Source organism: Xiphias gladius, chromosome 8 (genome assembly GCF_016859285.1).
Source record: "Xiphias gladius isolate SHS-SW01 ecotype Sanya breed wild chromosome 8, ASM1685928v1, whole genome shotgun sequence".
NCBI lineage: Eukaryota > Metazoa > Chordata > Actinopteri > Istiophoriformes > Xiphiidae > Xiphias > Xiphias gladius.
In genome coordinates, this window is record NC_053407.1 from 17,926,880 (window position 1) to 17,946,702 (window position 19,823).

Consider the following 19,823-nt stretch of genomic DNA (forward strand, 5'->3'; position numbering starts at 1 on the left):
CCTAACAACCTTTGCTCTGGATGTGTATCAAGACTATGTTTACTATTTGTAAAGACTCCGCTTTACCACCAGGCACCCTGCGTCTTGTTACCATAGAATCAGACAACAAATCCTTAAGCCATTTTTCCCTGTTTAGCCTCATTGTAACATTTCACAGTAACAGCTGACAGCTGGCTAAATCAAACTACATCGCAGTTTTTAACATAGTTCTAATGCACATAATGGCTGGTCTTTCTCTTATTAAGCAGATTTAGTTTAAAGAATGGCCAAGAGTCTATGCAGAACAACACCTCATCCCATTCATTATACCTATGAATAGTCCCTTGGTCACATCGCTGGAAACTGCAATTTTGCTGGCAGTAAAAGGAAAAATTTGGTGGTATATTTAAAAATGCTGAATAGCTTGAATTAATTTGGAAATAGTAGACTTAGCTAGTGGAGGCATATCCTTCTGTGCTCCTTTAGAAATGCTGCCTCAACACCAGGCCATTGCTTTGTTGGTCTGTGCCCACATGAATCTAAATGTAGCTTTTGTTTTTCTTTTTTTTTTTCTTTTGCTGGTATTCAAAGAAATGTTAAGATAAAGTTGCATTTAAAACATAACATAGACTTTAGTCTCTTGGTAGAACATCATATATCCAGTAAAAAAACACTTTTTATTTCATCTTAATCATAAAAAACATTGCATTGATATTCTGTTTGTAACTCAGACATACCTGTATTAAAAAAAAGAAAAAAAAAGAAAAGAAACTCTAATTCATGGGGTAATCAAGCTGAAAAAATGTCAGAATTACCAGCTAAGAGCAGACACAATAAACTAAAACATGTTTGCTTGGAATCCACACTCCATAATAGTCAGGTCACATTATTCATTTCTACTCAAAACATTTCATCAAGGCCCTCAAGATAAGATATCAGGTTGTACAGCGCACTATGTCATTAGCTCACACATGTACAGCGTCTCAGAGGACCTTTAATTTGAGTAGGAAAAGCCTATTTCTTCACTATGAGGTTAAACAGGGTGGCTGACAAGTGAAGGAAATCACAGCGGAATGCATTAATTAGGTAGACCTAAAAGCATATTTATCAAAGGCTAAGCCATATGGGAATTATCTTAGAAAATGATCTAATAAAGACAGGACAGGTTAATAGAATAAAAGGCCTTGAATTGAAAGTGTGCTTGTACATAAAATATCAACCTGATCTCACATGTAAACGAATCATTAGGATGTAACGATTAAATGTTATGGCAAGCGGATCCTTAACAACTGAAATGACCCTCATATAATTCGACAGTGACAGTTGGCTTCTTGTGTTCACTCTGATTAAAATATCAAAGCCTCTGACTTCACTCGTCTCGGCATTTGTAAGATTCCACATGAAATGGCCCAATATTTGCTCAGAGTGAAAAGACTGATTACATGAACTTGACTAAGCTGATATCGAAAAATAAATATTTCATGAACTCATTTAATCAGAAAACAGTGCACTGGTCCATAGATGAAATAAACAGCCTACTGATTCTGTCCGAATCATCTAAACGGTGTCAATCACAAGTGAATATAGAGGGCTCCCGTCCCGGCTAGTGATGACTGATGGCCCTTCAGTGGCATTTGAGACAGACGGAGCTGATTGAGAGAGCTTATCTTTATGGTGGAGCCATGGAATTGTTAACAGGATGTGATGGCTTGCATCCGCTGAGTTGAGCTGGGAAATAAAGCTGTTGGGCTCAGGCTGCCTTGCCATCAGTCACAGAGGTAATGATCTCTGTCTGGCTCAGAAGTAAGTAATAGTCTGCCCACAGGTTAGTAAGGGCATGACACAGTGTCCCTGACAAAGTTGAACTTGGACAGATGAGCACAGGACAGTACACTGCTATATTTTTAATACTTTTAATAGCCAATTTAATAAAGATTATAATATATTATAAAACCTAAGGTTCGTGAAGTTTTAGAATGAGACGAGTACCTCTTGATTTCTAGCCATGGACATTTTTAGATTTTTCCTTATGAGCCGGGAATAATGTGGAGCCAGATGATTGCAAAAGTAAAATACAGCTCTTAAAAAGTCCTATACGTCATTACACCATGGCATTTTTTGTGAACACATAGAGAAGAGTTCACAATGACCACATATTGTCAATGGTGTTGGAGATTACATTCTTGTTGAGATCAAAATGGAGGCAAGAGCATGTTGAGAGGAAGCAGTCAAAGATCTAGCTCCACTCAATTATCTTTAGCAGGATAATTAATCAATTCAGTATGCACATCCAAGTCTCAGAGGCATCTTTGAGATAATTGTTCTCATTGACTTGAATAATTATTTGTTTGCTGATTTAATTATTTTCACATTTGGAAAACAAATGAATGTATGTTGGTACATGCTCCAGATTTTTTTTTTCTGTGGATGTTAGTAGGTGAAATTCACAAAATGTACTGTAGATGTGAGGTTTAGAATGGCACTGTGATGCTGTGATAAATCCTAATTCAGAACGTCTCGTGAGAAATTAATTGCAACCATATTCACAATTTATGTCATTGTGTGGGTTTTTTTTTTTTTTCAGAACCCTAACCTCCACTTGAAGACGGTCAATAAAACATGAACCATCTCTGCCCCGTGGCATCAGTACAAACTGCACTGAATCAAAGGCTAATATTTCTCAGCTATGAGGTCAGCCCTGGGTTACAGACAGTGTCCTCATACAGTGACTGGCATGTTGAAAACACTTGTCAGAGTCCTCAGTTCACACCATTATGAGCATGAATGAGACCTTATGGCTACAGCAGCAAATAGCACAAATTATAAGGGGCCATTTTAATGGCACTCACTACTATTTATCATGCCGTTTTAAATGTTTTGCTCATTTGTTTCCATTAAATATTTCATCTTCCCTTAAATATTCATTTAACTTCCTCTTTAAATTTTTTACCAGTCTCTTTGCAGTTTCTATCTTCTTGCCTCCCTTTTAGACTTTGCAATCATAAATAATTATTCATCTACACCCAGAAAGAGATTGCATAAAACATGCACATGAATCCTTTTTGTCTTTTCTCATTAGTGATATACTTCTAAGTAGCCTAAATACTTCCCGCTACCCCACTTATGGAAATTGGTTGAAGAACCTTCCTAATGATTCTGCTTCACAAATAGGTTATGCCTCCCTCTCTGATCCTAATGTTCATCCCTCCTTTCATCATGAAAGGAGGGGTCTGTGACAGCATCTGCGCTGAGATCTGGAGTTCCTGTTTTACTTTTAAAAGGAGGAATTGGATGCATCCTGAATCGGACAATGCCATAGATTTTAATATTTAAACCAACTGCTAGGCTACAGTGGACCTGTAAGAACAACAATAGCTGATCGGTTGTGCTTAGTTGTGTTTTAAGGACATTCGCTAACCGTAATGATGAGCATGAACGAAACACAAATTTTGGAATTTTTCACTAACAAGCTAGTTTGCATTGTCTCTTGCTTGACCATACCTTATTCTGGCGCCATTTTGCTTAAAATCTCCATTATCACCATTTTTCATCATATTTAGCATTTTCACTGCATCACCAAACATCTGGAGGAATAACTTAAAAATCAAATCAAATAATTAAAAGTAAAAATTTTGGATCAAAAGTCATGAATAAATTTCCACTGTTATGCTTAGCGCGTTCTTTAGGGTATAAATACTATTAATTTTCTTGAAATATTTAGGATAAATTCTTCTTTCTGTGTTACATGTGTTAATGCTATAGCCTGGCTCAACAGATTTATCTTGGCTAAATAGGCAACATTTGTCTTAATTTGTTAGATAATTGCATGACTTAACATGACTCATTAGCAAACAGCACCATGGAGGAAGGTGGAAGGGAGGCATAAACTCTCAATTTGACTGGATTATCCTTTTGTGATGAGGCCTAATGATCCAACAGAGTAAATAGCAATGTGTTAATTAGAAATCAACCTGAATGATCCACTGCACACAGTGGAGGTATTAACCAAGCCGCATCATTATAGTAGATCTATAGCTGTCTTCTCTTTTTTACCATCAGGTCTGACAGTAAAATAGCAATTATAACCATCCCCAGAAGAGAAATTATAGTGTACTTGTTGCAATTGACTCACTTCAGTTTGGAAGTGAGTGTTGCTAAAAGCTCTTAAAACTAAATAAACTAACATGCTCTCTTCTCTCCAGAAACATTTATTGATAAGGCCTCAACAGAGGTGTGGCTTCAACCATATTCACTTGAGAATATCAACATTAAAAAAAGTGTAATGAAACGTAATTAACTCTCAGTTAAAGAAGACACAACAGCACGTCAATGCTAAATTCAGATAAATAAGGTTTTCAACTGAAAATGTACGTTAAAAGCAGGTTCTTCTAATTATAATCGCAATTGCAAAAAATTCTCCGCATTTCATCTCAGATAGTTTGGTTTTCAGAAGGGTTTGAGTTGGCAGATTTTTTTTTTTTTTTTTAATCAATAAAGAGCCCCAGACTGCAGTATTTAAGTAAGCATCTGCCTCCATCTAGTGGCTAAGATTAGACACTAATGGTAAGGTTTACGACCTACTGAAGTGTATTCAAAATCCGATTGAAATGAAAATAATTAACCACAAATTATATTACATGTAATCAAAGAATTAAAAATCGAATTTTTTTTGTGGACTTAAATGCTATCAACATATCTGTCTGTGCACGTTTACAGACATCAATCTAAGGGAAAAAAAAATCAGTTGTGGAAGTCCAAACTCTTATGAAACAGTTAATAACAGATACATAACTAAAAACCTACGTTTACCGCAACAATACAGTGAGAGTGTGACATTTCTACCAGCCCCGGTCTGAGACTTGCGTTACACATCATGGACTGTCGGGTTTCTGCTTTCATGTTGGCACTTCCACATTTGTGTCACTGCGCTGCACAAAATAAAAAAAATAAAAAAATAAAAAACAGGAGTAGTTTATGAGGCGAAATCAGGAAAACATACAAGACTACTAATAGACCTACCAACACTAATAGGTAATACTTATAGACCAGTGATGGAGAAGTACTCAGATCTTTTGCTTAGGTACAAGTAGCAAATACCATAATGTAAAAACCCTGCTACAAGTAAATACCAGCATTTAAAATTTTAATTCAGTAAAATTATATAAGTATTAGCAACAAAATTGACTTAAAGTATCAAAAGTAAAAGTACTCTTTTTGCAGAATGGAAAATATTATATATATTATTGGATTATTATTACTGATTCGTTCAATGCATGCTGCATTTTAGTGTTGTTAATGGTCAAGGTAGAGCTAATTTTCCCTACTTTATACAGTGTTGGGTTGTGTAACTAACAACAATGCATCTTATTTTATAAACCGATCAGAGGTTTTGTAATTGTAATATCGAACTCCTGTTAACAAGAAGTACAATATAACACAAAATGACAAATAAGTAGCCTACCTAAAAACTGTGCTTGAGTACATTACTGAAGTAAATGTACTTAGGTATTTCCCACCACTGTATCAGACCTACTACTAAAACTTACAATAAGTACAACTGATCCAATAGATATTCGTGATTATGATGTGGAATCCAAATGTTGCATACAATTTTTTTACAGACTAAAAATGGAAATTGAACTATTACAGAGACGGAAAGTCATCCCTCTGTTGCCCTAAAAGCCCAGATGTGAGTAAATAAATAAACAGATTACTCTGCTGGCGTAGAGATGAGACAGAGTCGGTAGCCTCAACCTTTTAAAAAGGCCCATTTCCACTATCAGCAGAGGGCAGTGAAACCTTGCTGGGGCAGTGACACCTCAACAGTTCACGGAAGGACCAAGACCGGCAGGGGTGCCAGGTTTGCTGGTTGTCCGTAGGGCAGTTAGAAAGATTAGACTCATCTCTTAACCTATATCAGAGCCTCGAACTGTAGTTATGTGACATATTTTAAAATACAGCTGGGGAGCACTGCACTTTATCAATTTTGTTTTGGCCGTTTTAACTTGTGAGACACTGAGAATACGCGGTGACTTTGGAATATAGAATAACATTTTGCATCACAAGATGAGGCAGCGAAAAACTTTATTATTCATATTATGGAAACAATGCACTGCAATAAAAATGTAAATTGATTTCGTGTGCTTTTTGTGTGCTTTATGCTTGAGAGTTGTAGGTAGAAGGTTCAGATACGAACCCGACGGAGACACAACTGGCAACTCCATAGACGGCTGGCTACAGCTAGCTGGAACCTTAACAACAGAATGCTTCAGATAGCTAACGTCGTTAGCAAACAACATCCTTCTGCCGTTACATTGCAGAGATTGTTACTGGATGACCGGGTTAGCTAAATCAGCGGATACTGATTTTGAAGTGTACACGGATCCACGGAACGATTGCCCTAACCTTGTGTCATAGTTGTGTTGATTTTTTTTGGATTACAACTGGCGTTAAGTGGACAACATTAGCCTGTTTTTCGCTGTGGCTAAGTTAGCTAACTCTAGCCCATAAGCTAGCGTGACTAAAGTGTGTTACGTTCGCAGGAGACCACTCTGACTTGGAGGAAGGAAGGAAGGAAACTGATAAGTAGGATAACTGCGCACCGCTACATATGCAAAGCTAGCGCACTTTTTGGACTCCTGAGTTCACACTGTGACGCATTTAGGAAAAGGTGACTATCTATGCTCCCTGTGCGACATTTAACACTATTTAGTTAATAAGATATGCTGTTGGTTGACGTAGCTAGTTGTCAACAACAGTCCTCCCGGCTAGCTGTACAGCGGGAAAGAGCTAGCACGCCAACCACAAACTTCTAAAGAAGTTGTGTAAGTCAGATTTAGCTGTCTGGCTGAATTAGGAAACTAGAAAACAGGTTTTTCAAACGTTTCATTTACGGACTTTTTCACTCCGAGCGACACGCCAAATTCATGGCATCGGATGTGATTGAGAGTGAAGCGGTGCTGAAGGGTGTAAATGATATGAATTTGAACAATAGCAGCCCAGATTTTGTCACACCCAGGAGGACTCACGAAGAGCTGCGAAACAGACAGACTTCTAGCCCATCATCTTCTGGAGTGTCAGGAGAAGGTGACGAGGAAGAATTAGAGGAATTACAAAATAGCACAGCTTCTACAGTTGAAAATGGTGAAGAGGCACTTCAAGAGAGTCTTACCAAAACAAGAGGTACGCCACAGGAAAGGACTACCCCAGACAATGAGCAGAAACAGCCGGGAGCAAGAAGCTCTACCCCAGTCAACCTTCCCCAGCCACGCACACCATCTGAACCCATTGGAAGGTCTGTATGTGTACATTTGAAGGTTTGGCCTATTTGTTGGCAACTTAAAAACATTTGCTAGTTTCTGGTTTCATCTCCTCATTGCAAGAGGAGACTCCAGCATCTGACCCAAATGACTTCCTGTGTTCAAGTGTCTGTGAATGTTTTTTGACAGGCCGGCAATCCTCCAGCCTTATGGACAGTACCAGTGCTAATTGCTATTATTTGCTGTACTGAACCAAAAGAGGGGGACATTCTTTCCAAACCTTCGGCATTCCACTATTTGTAGACTGGCCAGAAAGCAAGTAAAGTAGTAACCTAGACTGAGGCTGGTATGACATCTATTTCCTGAACATTATAGAAGGGGTGGACACAATAACAGGAATACCCGTACAATCTCATGTTATTCTGTCCACCTTGGGATAAACTAATAGAATCATATTACATTATAATGCAATGCATTGCAACCAGACTGCTGATTAAATCAACGCTTCTCTGGTACGGTCTAAACAAAAATGGAAACAAAGATTCAGAAATGTAGTATGTTGTAGGGCTAGTTAATGGACTGCAGGAAATTGTACATGTGTGACTGTCATTGTCGCAAGCTTCTGTAGGTTATATTAAGCAACATCTGTTGACAGCTGAGCAACATCACATACACAGCATCACTTGGCTGACCTTTGACGAACTTATGAAGGAGATGACTCTGTGATCCTTAACAAACAAGTGGAATGTTCATTACAAGTATGTGCGCATTGCTACAAGTGCAAGGTTAGAATAGAAATAAGGATAAGGTGGTTGTATGGATTGGGTTTCTAAATTTTTAATCCTCATAACCAGCAGTTGTACTGACAGAAGAATCAGAAATTTAAACTTAGAGAGTGCTTCACTAAAGGCAAAATAGGCCACTCTCTACCTGACAGAAACAGATTTGTGTATCATAGAGACCTTCATAAGCAGGGCTGTGCCAGGGATACACGAGACTTTCTTATAACACGTCCAACCAGCTTGCACTGTAGTGCTATAAATGAACTAAATGCCAATATAATATTATGGTATAGTAATGGTTCCCCTCCCTTTTCATCATGAAGATGGGACATAAGAAGAGTTTATGGGGTTAGACACAGCAAAGAAGGTTGTAGATGATGAAGAGAATCATATTACAAAGATGTTAACAACAAATAATATTCCTGTCAAGACTGATGAAAAGTTACTTCTAATTAAACATTACACTGATTTACCATTGTCTTTCTGGAAAAGAGGTTAGCATGAAATATGTGTAATATGTGAACTGTCTTGATGGAAGCCTTAACAAAGAAGTGGTAGCATAGCAAAAAATCAGTTATCTCAAACCATCCACCATTGCTCAACTTTTTAGTTCAGCTCACCACTAAGTGCATTATTATGATAGTTTTTAAACTGTCATTTATTTCTCACTTTTCCATTTTACCTTCCATGCAGCCAGGTCCTCAGTACACTTTGATTGTAAGGCTTCCTTTTCAGGAAACCACATTCCTGTAGCACTCATACCTCTCTGTTGGGTTTGAAATGTAATGTGGGGATTAGCGCTATACATAAGCAAACAGCTAAACTGATATCTTATGAAATGTTGAGTACCAAATGCCCAGAATGCTTTTGTGTCTGGAAACACAAATACAGTCGTGTATGTGATTAATGCATCAAAAGGAGCTCTGTACACCAAAGATATGGATACCATGATCGGCATTAGTAAGTAGCCTTATGGTTTATAAACTAAGCCCTTAGCACAAGCTTGTAAGCTTTTCAAGAAGCCAGTGATCTGATTATGTGGCCAGCTACAAGCCTAAACTCTCACGGACACACAACTTGCAGGACTATGAATCATGTAATGTTTAGCACTGCAACACAAAGCATCTGTCCAATAGCTGATGCAACCAACGTGTCATGGTTGATTTCTTCTCGTAATAAAGTATTTGATTTGTTGAGAAATGGCAATAAGTCTATGTCACCTTTTAGGACTACTGTAATAGTTAAGAACCACATAGTTGGTATATAGAGATATACAAGGGTTTTCCCTGGCTTAATGTAATACTGAGGTGGTACATAATGGGCAGAGTTGACCACAATAAAAACAAAAGCTGTTACTACTCTTTATTATAAAGTAAGTATTTGAATTTTACAACTTAGCCAAAGACCTTTTTTCCCAAACTTTGGTTATGTGTTGAGTGATTTACCGTTTAGAAAGCATTCAGACAGAATTATACTATATACTATATATATAGACATGTGTGCAGCTCTGAAGCTAAAAATAACCATTTGAAAATAACAATTTTGCTTAAATGTTGAAAAAAAGTGCTTGAATGCAAAAATGACAAGGAATATGTTCATCTGTCATATCATGTGCATTGTGACTAAAATTCTAGTTAATGTTAACTGATGCAAATTTATTTTGGGTGTTACTATAAAAGTTATCACTGAACTTAGCCAATATATACGAACAATTTTGTAATAGGTGTCAAACAGTCTCTTACCAACAACTGTTAAAACAGATAAAATAATTAAGATAGATAAACAAAGAATCAGAATTAAAGCATTGAATCTGTTTACAATAATTAGTTCTTGGGATCATACCCCCTAAAATATTGAAAACCAAAACAATCAAAAAAATCTATTTCAAATGTTTATCTACAAACATGTAAAGGTTCAATGAGAGACTGACTGTCGGTAGAGGCTGCCGTTGCCTACCAGAGGAAAAGTAATATGAACCTAAGACATCAGCAGAGCATATATATATTTTTTTTTTTTTTTTTTGGAAGTGTAACCCTTCTCCATCAACTCCGTAAAATCAAATTAACACTTTCTTAAAAAATCTCATTTGGATCTTTCTCAAGTATTGTGTAACAATTCCTTAACATAATCTATCATATATATATATAACATAAAGACCCCCACCCTTATTTGCAGAGTTTATTAGCATGTGCTTTTGTACTGGTTTAGTCAAGTATGTCCATTGTCTTTGAATATTCCATCACTGTTCATGTCCATATCAGTTAACCTCATAAAGGTTTTTGTAGCTGACGTATTAACCCAAGAACAAAAATTGCCTTTGACTCTTGGTATATCAATAGAACTTTGATGTTTCCCCCATAATCCTTTTGAGGATTGTACAAGACATAAACAAGTGTTGACAGATTACCAATTATATGTGTTTGGATTTTTTTTGTCACAGATAATCTTTGCTCGCCCTGCTCTTGTTCTTAATACTTTTGTAGTACAAGAGAGCCTTTCAGTAATTAGAGATCATTAAACCTAAAAGATGGCATAACCTTCTTGTGTTTTCTTTCCCAGCCTCGAGCGCCAGGAGTCAGTCGCCACAACAGAAGCCCGCCTAAGAATGGAAGGAGTTGAACTTAAGGAAGAATGGCAAGATGAGGACTTTCCACGGTACTGTGTCAATCACTCATAATGTTGTAAATTATGTATGAACCATGTATCATGGTTCATAGCTTTTTATCGCACGTTTGTGTTTTTAAAGTCACATGAACCACAGACCTACTGAATACATGATCACCTCCTGTTTGATTATTAGGCCCCTACCAGAGGAGGAGGAGCTTGAAGATGAACTTTTTGCTGGGACCTCTGAAGAGAGAGACCCTGGTAATGAAAACAGAATAGTATATGGTGCATTACTACAGTGACGTAAGACAATATTAAAGGACATGTTCAGATTTTTTCAGGTCTACCTTCAAACTCTCATGCCCCATATGTACTTTGAGAGAGGTACTGGTTGCTGTGATCATTCCTGTACATTCTTGCTCAGTCTTGTTTGTGCAAAAATGCATTCTTTGCTTATGTGCAGTGGAGGGAGAGTAAAACAAAGAGGGAATTATATAGTAAAAGACAAGCACTGGAAGATAGCACTTGATTTGTGTAACTCAGACTACTGAAGCCTCACAAGCACTCTGGATTTTGTCCTCAATCTCTTTAAATTTAAAATGTCCTGAGAAAAGATCTCTCGATTGCATGTGAGTATAGTACAATATTTCCTCCAGGACCATTATTTACCACAACTGCAGAAGGCAATAGGCCTTTATTTGAAGCAGGCTGGTATTAGAGGCAGGCCTTTATTTCTAATTCCCTCTGTTTGATAAGTATAATTGGTCAGATTTTAGCATGAAACCTTGTTTTGATCCACTCCCAGTTGCCCTGTTAAAGTTACTGCACTATGCTGTTAATACAAACTCAGCACTTCTTGTAAGCATTTCACATTAAAAGCTCTCTAGCATTTCTGTGGACAGAAATCCTTCATTTCTTAAAAAGGCTTTTATTATGAAACTTTTACAGACATACCATATGCAACAACAGCTGGACTGGATTAAAGGACGCCAAAGCAAAGTGGATCAGAATGAATAACAAAGTGTCGAAAAGAGCATGATAATATTGTTGAATTTATTAAAATTAAAGTAGTAGACATGTAAATTATGCCTAACTGGCATGCATATTATATGACAGGCACTAGGAGTTTATCCACCCTTGTTTTTTTCCCCTACCTGTATTTGGGGGGAGGCCTTTATTTGTTTTTGTTGACCATGCCCACAGATATTATCGGAGACTGGCTTTTAATTGACTACCAGTTTTTATTTGAGGAAATACAGTATTATTATAGACTTGAAAAAATCAGAACCCATATAACAAACAGTATAACCCCTGATGTCCTGGTATCTACCCTAGGCTATGTAATGGACCATGGCAAGAAGGCAAAGAAAAAGCTCGCAGCTCCGGACATCAGTCTGACACTTGACCGCAGTGAAGGTTCTCTTCTCTCTGATGAGCTGGATGAAAGCACAGAGCTGGACCTCGATGACATTGACACACCCTCAGAGAACAGCAATGAATTTGAATGGGAAGGTAAGGACTTTATATAATGCAGTGACAGTAATAACAGTTTTAGTACTCATGGAATACCTTTAAACCTTGTTTGTTCTAGTTTGTTTTGATAATACTGAAAGTTCAAACAATAAAGTTTAGATTGACTTGAGGTGGGAGGTGCAAATGCTTTCAGATTTGACCTAGGTGAAGTCTGTGGTCTATAGTGGTGTAATTTGTTTGTGAAAAGATATATTTTTCTTGGATTTAATCATTGGCCCTTTAACACAAAACCAAGTGTGTTATCAGAGCAGTCTTTCATGTCCTGGTTCTTGGGGCCATTTGCATTTTCTTTCCCTGATTTTACAGGTTTGGGTAGGCAGCAGTCTGCCGAACGTGTAGTTAAAATATGTTTTCTCGTTTTTGTTTCCACACTGCTGCCTTCCTCTTTTTCAATTGGAAGAATTGTTTCCATTCTCTTCCTGGAAACAGGCTGCAGTCCAGCAACAGGTTTCTCTCTTCCTTGTGGTAAGGTCTCTTGGACAGCCCGTTTTTTTTTCTTTTTTTTTTTTTTTTTTCAGCCATGAGTCAATCAACCGCTCTTGTCCAGATTATGTTCTGTCTTCAGTTGTTTAATCAAATCATGGGGTTTTCATGTTTCATACCTTTTCATTTTCACTCAGTTTTTCTGTGCATGTTATTTTTCCTTTCCCTGAAATTTTCCTGCGTTTGAGAAGACAATCAATCGATAGCATTATGTCAGTTAAGAATTGGTTTAATGAGCACTGTAATGGTGCACTTATCAGATAGGAAATTATGTGTAATTAATTGGAGACACATTATATTTGTAATTTTTCCACTGGAATCTTACAATATATGACTTTAAATGATTCATTCAATAGAGGATTTCATAAATGATAAACATATTACTGGTTATTTTCAGAATAAAATCCATATATGCTGATCACACAATGCTCTAAAGAAGAAACACAGATCAATGTGTTTGAATCAGTATATTTAGGCAATCGGCCACTCTCAGAAAGACCCTCATAAAAGTGTGGTGTGATTTGGTTGCATTATTTCCTTATTTTCAGTTCTGCTTGTTGCATGCTTTACATACATGATCATTTGAATACTTAATTCATGTCTTTCGTGATGTGCAGAATAAGACATTGCACGCATTATGCAGGTATACATCAAACAAAAGATGCACAAAATTCCTCAGGTAACTCAGCAGTGGTACATCGCTGTGAATGGAAGCCTTTGATCGATACATTTATTTCCATTTATTGTACGGTGACATGACAGGTTTGTGCAGTAAAGTATAACTGCAGGGTTTCCCAAAGGAAAATGCTGACCTTAAGAGAAGGGGACACATGGAAGCTGAGATGTGATTTTTGGTGTTGATTTGGAGAGAAAGCATGCCATCCAGACACAAAAGATAACTGCAAAAAATTAAATATAAAGTTACTGTCCATTGATTGAAAAGGTAAATAATGAATAATTGACTGATCTGAAAATGTTATCAATTGTTTGATCAAAATTGATCTAATTTGATAAAACCAGGCAACCCTCAGGTCCAGCAGCTACAATATCCAAGCTTTGGGTTTAAAATGCCTCTTCTCCTTTAGACGATCTCCCTAAGCCAAAAACCACAGAACTACTACAGAAAGGTGTGGAGTCAGTTCAGGAGTACTCAGCCTTGGAGGAGAGGGAGGAGGGTCGACGCTGGAGGGTGTTTCGTATCGGAGACCAGGAACACAGAGTGGACATGAAGGCCATTGAACCTTACAAGAAGGTTATCAGCCATGGAGGTAGTTGGCATTACATTGTGATATTGGCACAGTCAAATAAATACAGCAATTTTAAGTAGTATGGATGTAGTATATTTAAGTGTATTACATTTGTGTTTGATATGAATTGTTCAGTCTGTTATTTAAAATATGAAGTAATAAAATCTTATAGATAAACAGTTTTGATAATGAAAATAGTGTTTCGATTCTGGTACATCAATTTTTGATATTTGATTTTTCACTACAGGTTACTATGGAGACGGTTTGAATGCCATAATTGTGTTTGCTGTGTGCTTTATGCCTGAAAGCAATCAACCAAATTACAGATACATCATGGACAATTTATTCAAGTGAGTTTTTATTTGAATTCCTTCATCCTTGTGGGCATTTTAGAGCAATCATTAATGGGATTTTCCTGTCGCAGGTATGTCATTGGCACACTGGAGCTTTTGGTTGCTGAGAACTATATGATAGTGTATTTGAATGGGGCGACCTCACGGAAAAAGATGCCATCTGTTGGCTGGCTCAGAAAGTGTTACCAGCAGATTGATAGGAGGTGAGTCTGAGTGGTCACAACACTCAAAACAAGTAGAAACAGCATAAATATATTTGTGGTGTGATTTTAATTTATAACAGCTCATCTCATTCTTTTTGTACAGGTTAAGGAAGAACTTGAAGTCTCTGATAATTGTCCATCCTTCTTGGTTTATTCGCACCCTGCTGGCAATCACAAAACCTTTCATAAGGTAATTGTAATGTTTCAGGTCATTAGAATAATAAAGATTTTCTTGGGTAACATTGAGATTGACATTTTCTGCTTTTCTTCACAGCTCCAAATTTAGTCAGAAAATCAAGTATGTGTACAGCTTGACAGACCTTGCAGAGCTGGTTCCAATGGAGTATGTGTCCATACCAGATTGTATCAAACAGTAAGTATGTTTCACTCAACAACATGAGCACTTTTAAAGCTCTTTTTAGGCAAGACAAGACTTAATTTATATGGCAGTTACAATGTAAATATACTGCATGTCAGTTAAAATTGTAAAAAAAAAAATACAAACCACATGAAAAATCAGAGTGGTTCCTGGCTGAGGAGTCTACCTGGTAGAATCAAAACACGCGTTTTGTTTCCATATGTGAACCTATTGAATGCAGATTTTACGACTACAAACCATTTTGCAGTGGAAGTATACATGGCTGATCATGGGAATTAGTAAATAAAGGAACGATGACCACATAAGTATAGACTGCCTTCCATCTCTGCGTACATAGTTTTACCTCACGTTCTGCATGTTCCATCCAGTCCTCATGAAACTTTGTACAAAACATAGTTAAATGACTTTCCTTAAAATTCCTTTGATCTGCCTTGCCATTTTTCCTTTAATTGGTTCCCAAATTCCAGTAGGCGTGGCTGCCTATGTGGCATAAAACTGCTATAAACATTTTTCTGACATATACACTGTCAGCTCTGACTGATCCTGCAAAATTTGATTGCCTCTTTACCTGTAGGTGGTGCTACAGCAGCACTCTGCTTTTCCTGTGTGGCCAGTGTAGACAAGATGTCAGTGGTTATGAGTCTGGCTCTTTTGAAATTTTGCACAATACATCTTCGGATGAATTAGGTATTTTCCAAAATCATGGATGCTCTCTGCCTAAAGCCTATAAGTATTATTGTCATACTTGTATGCACTCTCCAAGTTCTTTTTTTAACTATTATCATTACTGCGTTTAGCGTACTTTGTCCTATAAACTTCTATCAAAGAATACATTCTTTTCTTCTTTAAGTGTTAACCTTTGCTGATATGCATAACTATTTAGCTCATGCTGAGAAGTGACTCGTGCTGTATTCTTCCTTGATGTGGCTTAACCTGAGGCGGATCTTGTATTCTCATTGCTTTTGAAAAGACCTCAGCACAAATACTCATCTTATAAAACGTTTGGTCTTTTGGATGTTTGGTTGCTGTTGGCTGTGTGTTTCACCTTTCCTTAACTCCATTTCCCTGCCCCCTCTTAAGGTTTGACGACGAAAAAAATAGGAAAAGCCATAAAAGGTATATGCACTTTCACCCAGGATCAGTTTAAGGATTTTTTTTTCTTTTTTCTTTTTTTTTTTCTTATAGTTTTAGCATTTCACAAAACTAACAATAAAATTATCCTTTGGCTTTTAGAAATGCACCAATATACCTCATTTTGTCCTGTGTTTTGGTATTGGATGATACCTTCTAGCCAAAATCCAGTTTCCTCCTCAATGTCCTACATTTTCCTCTGAGTAGATCTAGGACATTGCTAATAAGCAGACTGAGTAGCTGTTTGATTGGTTTCCAAAAATAGGTCGCTTGGTGATTGTTTAACCAAATGAATCCCGTTTCTAAGCCAATTCTGTGAAGTTCAGCTCAAAGCCATCTCATGTAATTTTTTTTTATAGTTATTACCAATCAGCTATCTGTATGTGGTTTAAAGCCCACCATGTGTGTCTATAAGCCTGAGTTTTTTTTTGAATTTATTTTTTATTTTTTTGCTAGATAATGTTTCTTCACTGTTATGCTAATTTATTCATTCATGTCAAAATGCTGTTTATTGCAATAAATGTTTATTGCATTGCTGCTTTCTGAAAACCGGGGTATCAAGTAGCACTCACTCGCATGTGTCTTTTAAAAACCAGGTTTAGAATTTGATGTTTTTGATGTTGGGTAAGTTTGTTCATGTTTGTACAACTGAATGAGGCTGAACTACAAGGAAGTAGCTAGTCTTAGTCACTGTGGTGTGTGGTTGCACTGTAACCAAGTCCTCACATGGTTCCTCTCAGTAACTCGCCCTCACTGAACACCAGGCTTGTTCACTCTCACAGCCCTTTGCATGACTCACTGCATACCCACTCCCTGCTGATGTGTTGTAATTGCCACAAACCTTTGTCAGCCTTGCTCATGCACACAGAAATATTCTGCTCATTACTGATAAGCAGTGAATGTTCAGTTGTTCAGGTTATTAATTTGCAGATATGTCATGGGATGTTAGAACAGTAGAAAAGTATAATAACTGTGCCATTTTAGAGGACCCATGGTATTGTAGAAGAGGTTTGGTATTGTATGTTTTCTCAGGGTATAAAACACTGCCACAACTACTTGTACTTCTGTTCTTAGTTTCTAAGCTGATTGACAAACTTGCAAGACAAATGTACTAAAACCGCACATATTGCCATGCAGTTAAAGCAATGTCTTTTTGACAGTAATAAAAAAAAACTTAAAATGTAAGCACAAAAAGCTTAAATCTTATACAAGCTAACAACTGCATTAGATTGGTCACATGGTTGCTTATTGTACTATATATTATCCTATAATTATTAGTAGGAAATCTACCACTTTTGCAGTGGGCGTTGCAGATAATGAAAGCAGTCTGTTCACTAAAATTGAGTTTGGTTTTCAACAGTACGTACTGAAGTACACATTAGTGCATTAGTCTTACAAGGTTTCAAGGGAAGTAAGAACCTCTTAATACTACTGATATTGATGCTCTGTATTGCCCACTTATTTTTAGTGTTTTCAGTAAAAAGAGCATGGACAATATATTAGTGAAGTTGTTATGGGTGGAAAATATAAACAGACTATCTTTATTTAATTTATATGAGGAAAACAGTTGTTAAAGGAATCATTCATTGTATTTATGCAAAAATTTTCTCTCACAAAAAATTCCCTTTGTAATGGTCTAAAGGTCATGATAACGTTTCAGAGTGTGATGATATGAAATCTATGTTTGTGTGCAGTGTAGTAGCCTGTTGTTACTTTGATTACCAGTTATCCTAGCCCTGTTACATGTGATACCATCCCAGTGACACAGACATCTGATGACTATTGAATCTGTCTGCAGCATCGATCAGGACATGCACGGCAAAGTGGAGGTCGCTGCTGTTGCTGTTCCAGAGTGACCCTGCTCACACTTTAAGATGTGGGGGAGGAGAAAAATGAAGAATGTTGAGAACCGCTGCCACTCTTACGTTTATGTTCTGGGCGACGTGACTGGAGACTTAGCTCTTTGCATCAGGAAAGTGCCTTTTTGAAACTATGCTGCCTGTTACATTGTGGAACTTTTTGCTGTATTTCTGTGTCAAGCAGCTTGATTTTCAGCGTTTTTCCACATGCTGTCTGAAACTTTTTTTAATCCTTTTTATTTACTGCCGGTATATCATGTCAAACTTAGTTTATTGGTATTCCCTAGTTACTTTTGTATCTACACTTTATTTAAGGCACTCTGTTACAAATGGTTGATGCATGCTCTGCTTTATTACATTTAAATATATATTTATATTCCAAGGGTGACAAAGGAGAGAAATTAATATATTTTTATGGTTGCTCTGATTTTAAACTGCATTTTAGGTCTCTGACCCACTGAGTGGCATTTCATAGAACAAGTTTTGACAGCACCTTTTTCACTGTTCACTGTTCTTTGTTAAAATCCTGCCTGGGGAAAATAAACTTTTATTTTGTGCCCCTCACTTGAATGTGCCCTCTGACTTGTGGAGGGAGAACATTTGTGAGAGCGACAGTCTGAAGCGAAGATGCAGACCATTAACATAACATTATTTCCTCCAAGTCAAGTCAATGGCCCTGTTCTTCAAATTTGGCTCAACTAATTCAGGCGAATTGGCTAAAACTGCCTAAAATATTCCTGTTTATTCTCATCCAGCTAATTTGATTCTTTGAACGCAGTTTGAGAATTGATTAGTTAATCCTGGATGAAGTTATCTTTAATAACACTGCACTCTTATTTAAATAAAAGAAGTAAAAGCAAAATGAATAGAGTTGAGACCATGATCAGCATTCATATGATTGTCTGATCATGTGATTGCAGTTACATCAGGTATATGTGTTGGGAACCCTCCCAGAATGCACTGGGGCAATAAAACAATCTACAATTTCATTTTTTGTTTGTTCTTGCATTTTTATGGGTGTCATTTTCCTCTGCATTGTGCTCCACAATTTTTTCCCACTGTTTCCACTCTGTTAAACATTACCAGTGAATGTGGACTGCGAGAAATGTTGCATGCATGCGTGATTGGTGGGGGTTCCCAGTAGACATGCAAGAGTCTTTTAAGTGACAATCAGAAGCCTGCTATTAAAATAAAACTCTGATGAAATTTTTGCTCTTTTGCTCTTTAAGAGCAGCTTTAATGACATGGACAGTTTTTAGCAAAGTGAGAACTGCAGCTGATAATTTAATAAGTTTCAATGTTCAAATGACAAATTCTCATTTTAAATTGAGAATTAAATTCCATGAAGTTCTGGCTCCATTAGGCTTTTAACAGTAAGATTTTTCCAATTGAGTTAACTTCTGTTTGCTCGCAGTATCTCAAACTATATTTTGCTGTATATTTTATCCTCTGTTGTATATTTGCATAGGTATGTCACGTATACCTATGTATGTACTAGATCATAAAGCCTACTTGTTCTCATCTAAAATCACATTTATATCAACACTATTTTATAATAAATCTAAGAAAGCAAGATAGATATGTATATCTCAAAAGTAGTTCATGTTCGGAGTTCACCTGAAAACTACCTGGTCATGATCCAGCAAACTGTCAATAAGCTGCACTCTTACAGATTTGGACTTGAGGATTTGTTGCACTGATAACAGTTCCAGTTTTATTTTAAACCAGCTACGAAGACAAAAGAAGGAATCCAGATTCATGTCAAATCAACAACATTGTATTCTGGATAACTCTGTTATCCATGTATAAAGAACAGAGCAAGTGACCCACATCATTGTTTTGTATATTATATGGCGGCACAGCAACCATATAGCGTGCAAATATCAAGTATGTTTGACAAGATTCCAATAACAATCACATAAATACTGTAGGTAATGTAGTTTTTTTTTCTTTGTAGAATCCTTCCACTTAGAATCCACTAGATGGCATCACAAGTACAGACTTCATT

At 36.9% G+C, this 19,823-nt stretch overlaps 1 protein-coding gene across 2 annotated transcripts; it reads left to right on the forward strand.

Moving 5' to 3' along the window:
* The first annotated feature begins 5,812 nt into the window (after positions 1-5,812).
* bnip2 (BCL2 interacting protein 2) lies at positions 5,813-18,804 on the forward strand. 2 transcript variants are annotated; one of them, XM_040132880.1, is made up of 11 exons: positions 5,813-7,273; positions 10,580-10,675; positions 10,821-10,888; positions 11,963-12,139; positions 13,729-13,911; positions 14,138-14,240; positions 14,315-14,446; positions 14,550-14,636; positions 14,721-14,819; positions 15,906-15,941; positions 17,755-18,804. In XM_040132880.1, the coding sequence occupies exons 1-11, from the start codon at positions 6,906-6,908 to the stop codon at positions 17,810-17,812; spliced, it is 1,407 nt and encodes a 468-aa protein (XP_039988814.1). In that variant the 5' UTR covers positions 5,813-6,905; the 3' UTR covers positions 17,813-18,804. The 2 variants fall into 2 exon arrangements, with proteins under 2 accessions (XP_039988814.1, XP_039988815.1); XM_040132881.1 differs by lacking the exon at positions 15,906-15,941.
* Positions 18,805-19,823: the final 1,019 nt, after the last annotated feature.

Excerpts from the sequence above, each read along its gene's own strand:
- bnip2 (XM_040132880.1), top strand. The coding sequence starts at position 6,906 with ATGGCATCGGATGTGATTGAGAGTGAAGCGGTGCTGAAGGGTGTAAAT. Across the intron at positions 14,447-14,549 it reads TACCAGCAGATTGATAGGAG|GTTAAGGAAGAACTTGAAGT; the intron begins GTGAGTCTGAGT and ends CTTTTTGTACAG. Across the intron at positions 14,820-15,905 it reads ATACCAGATTGTATCAAACA|GTTTGACGACGAAAAAAATA; the intron begins GTAAGTATGTTT and ends CCCCCTCTTAAG.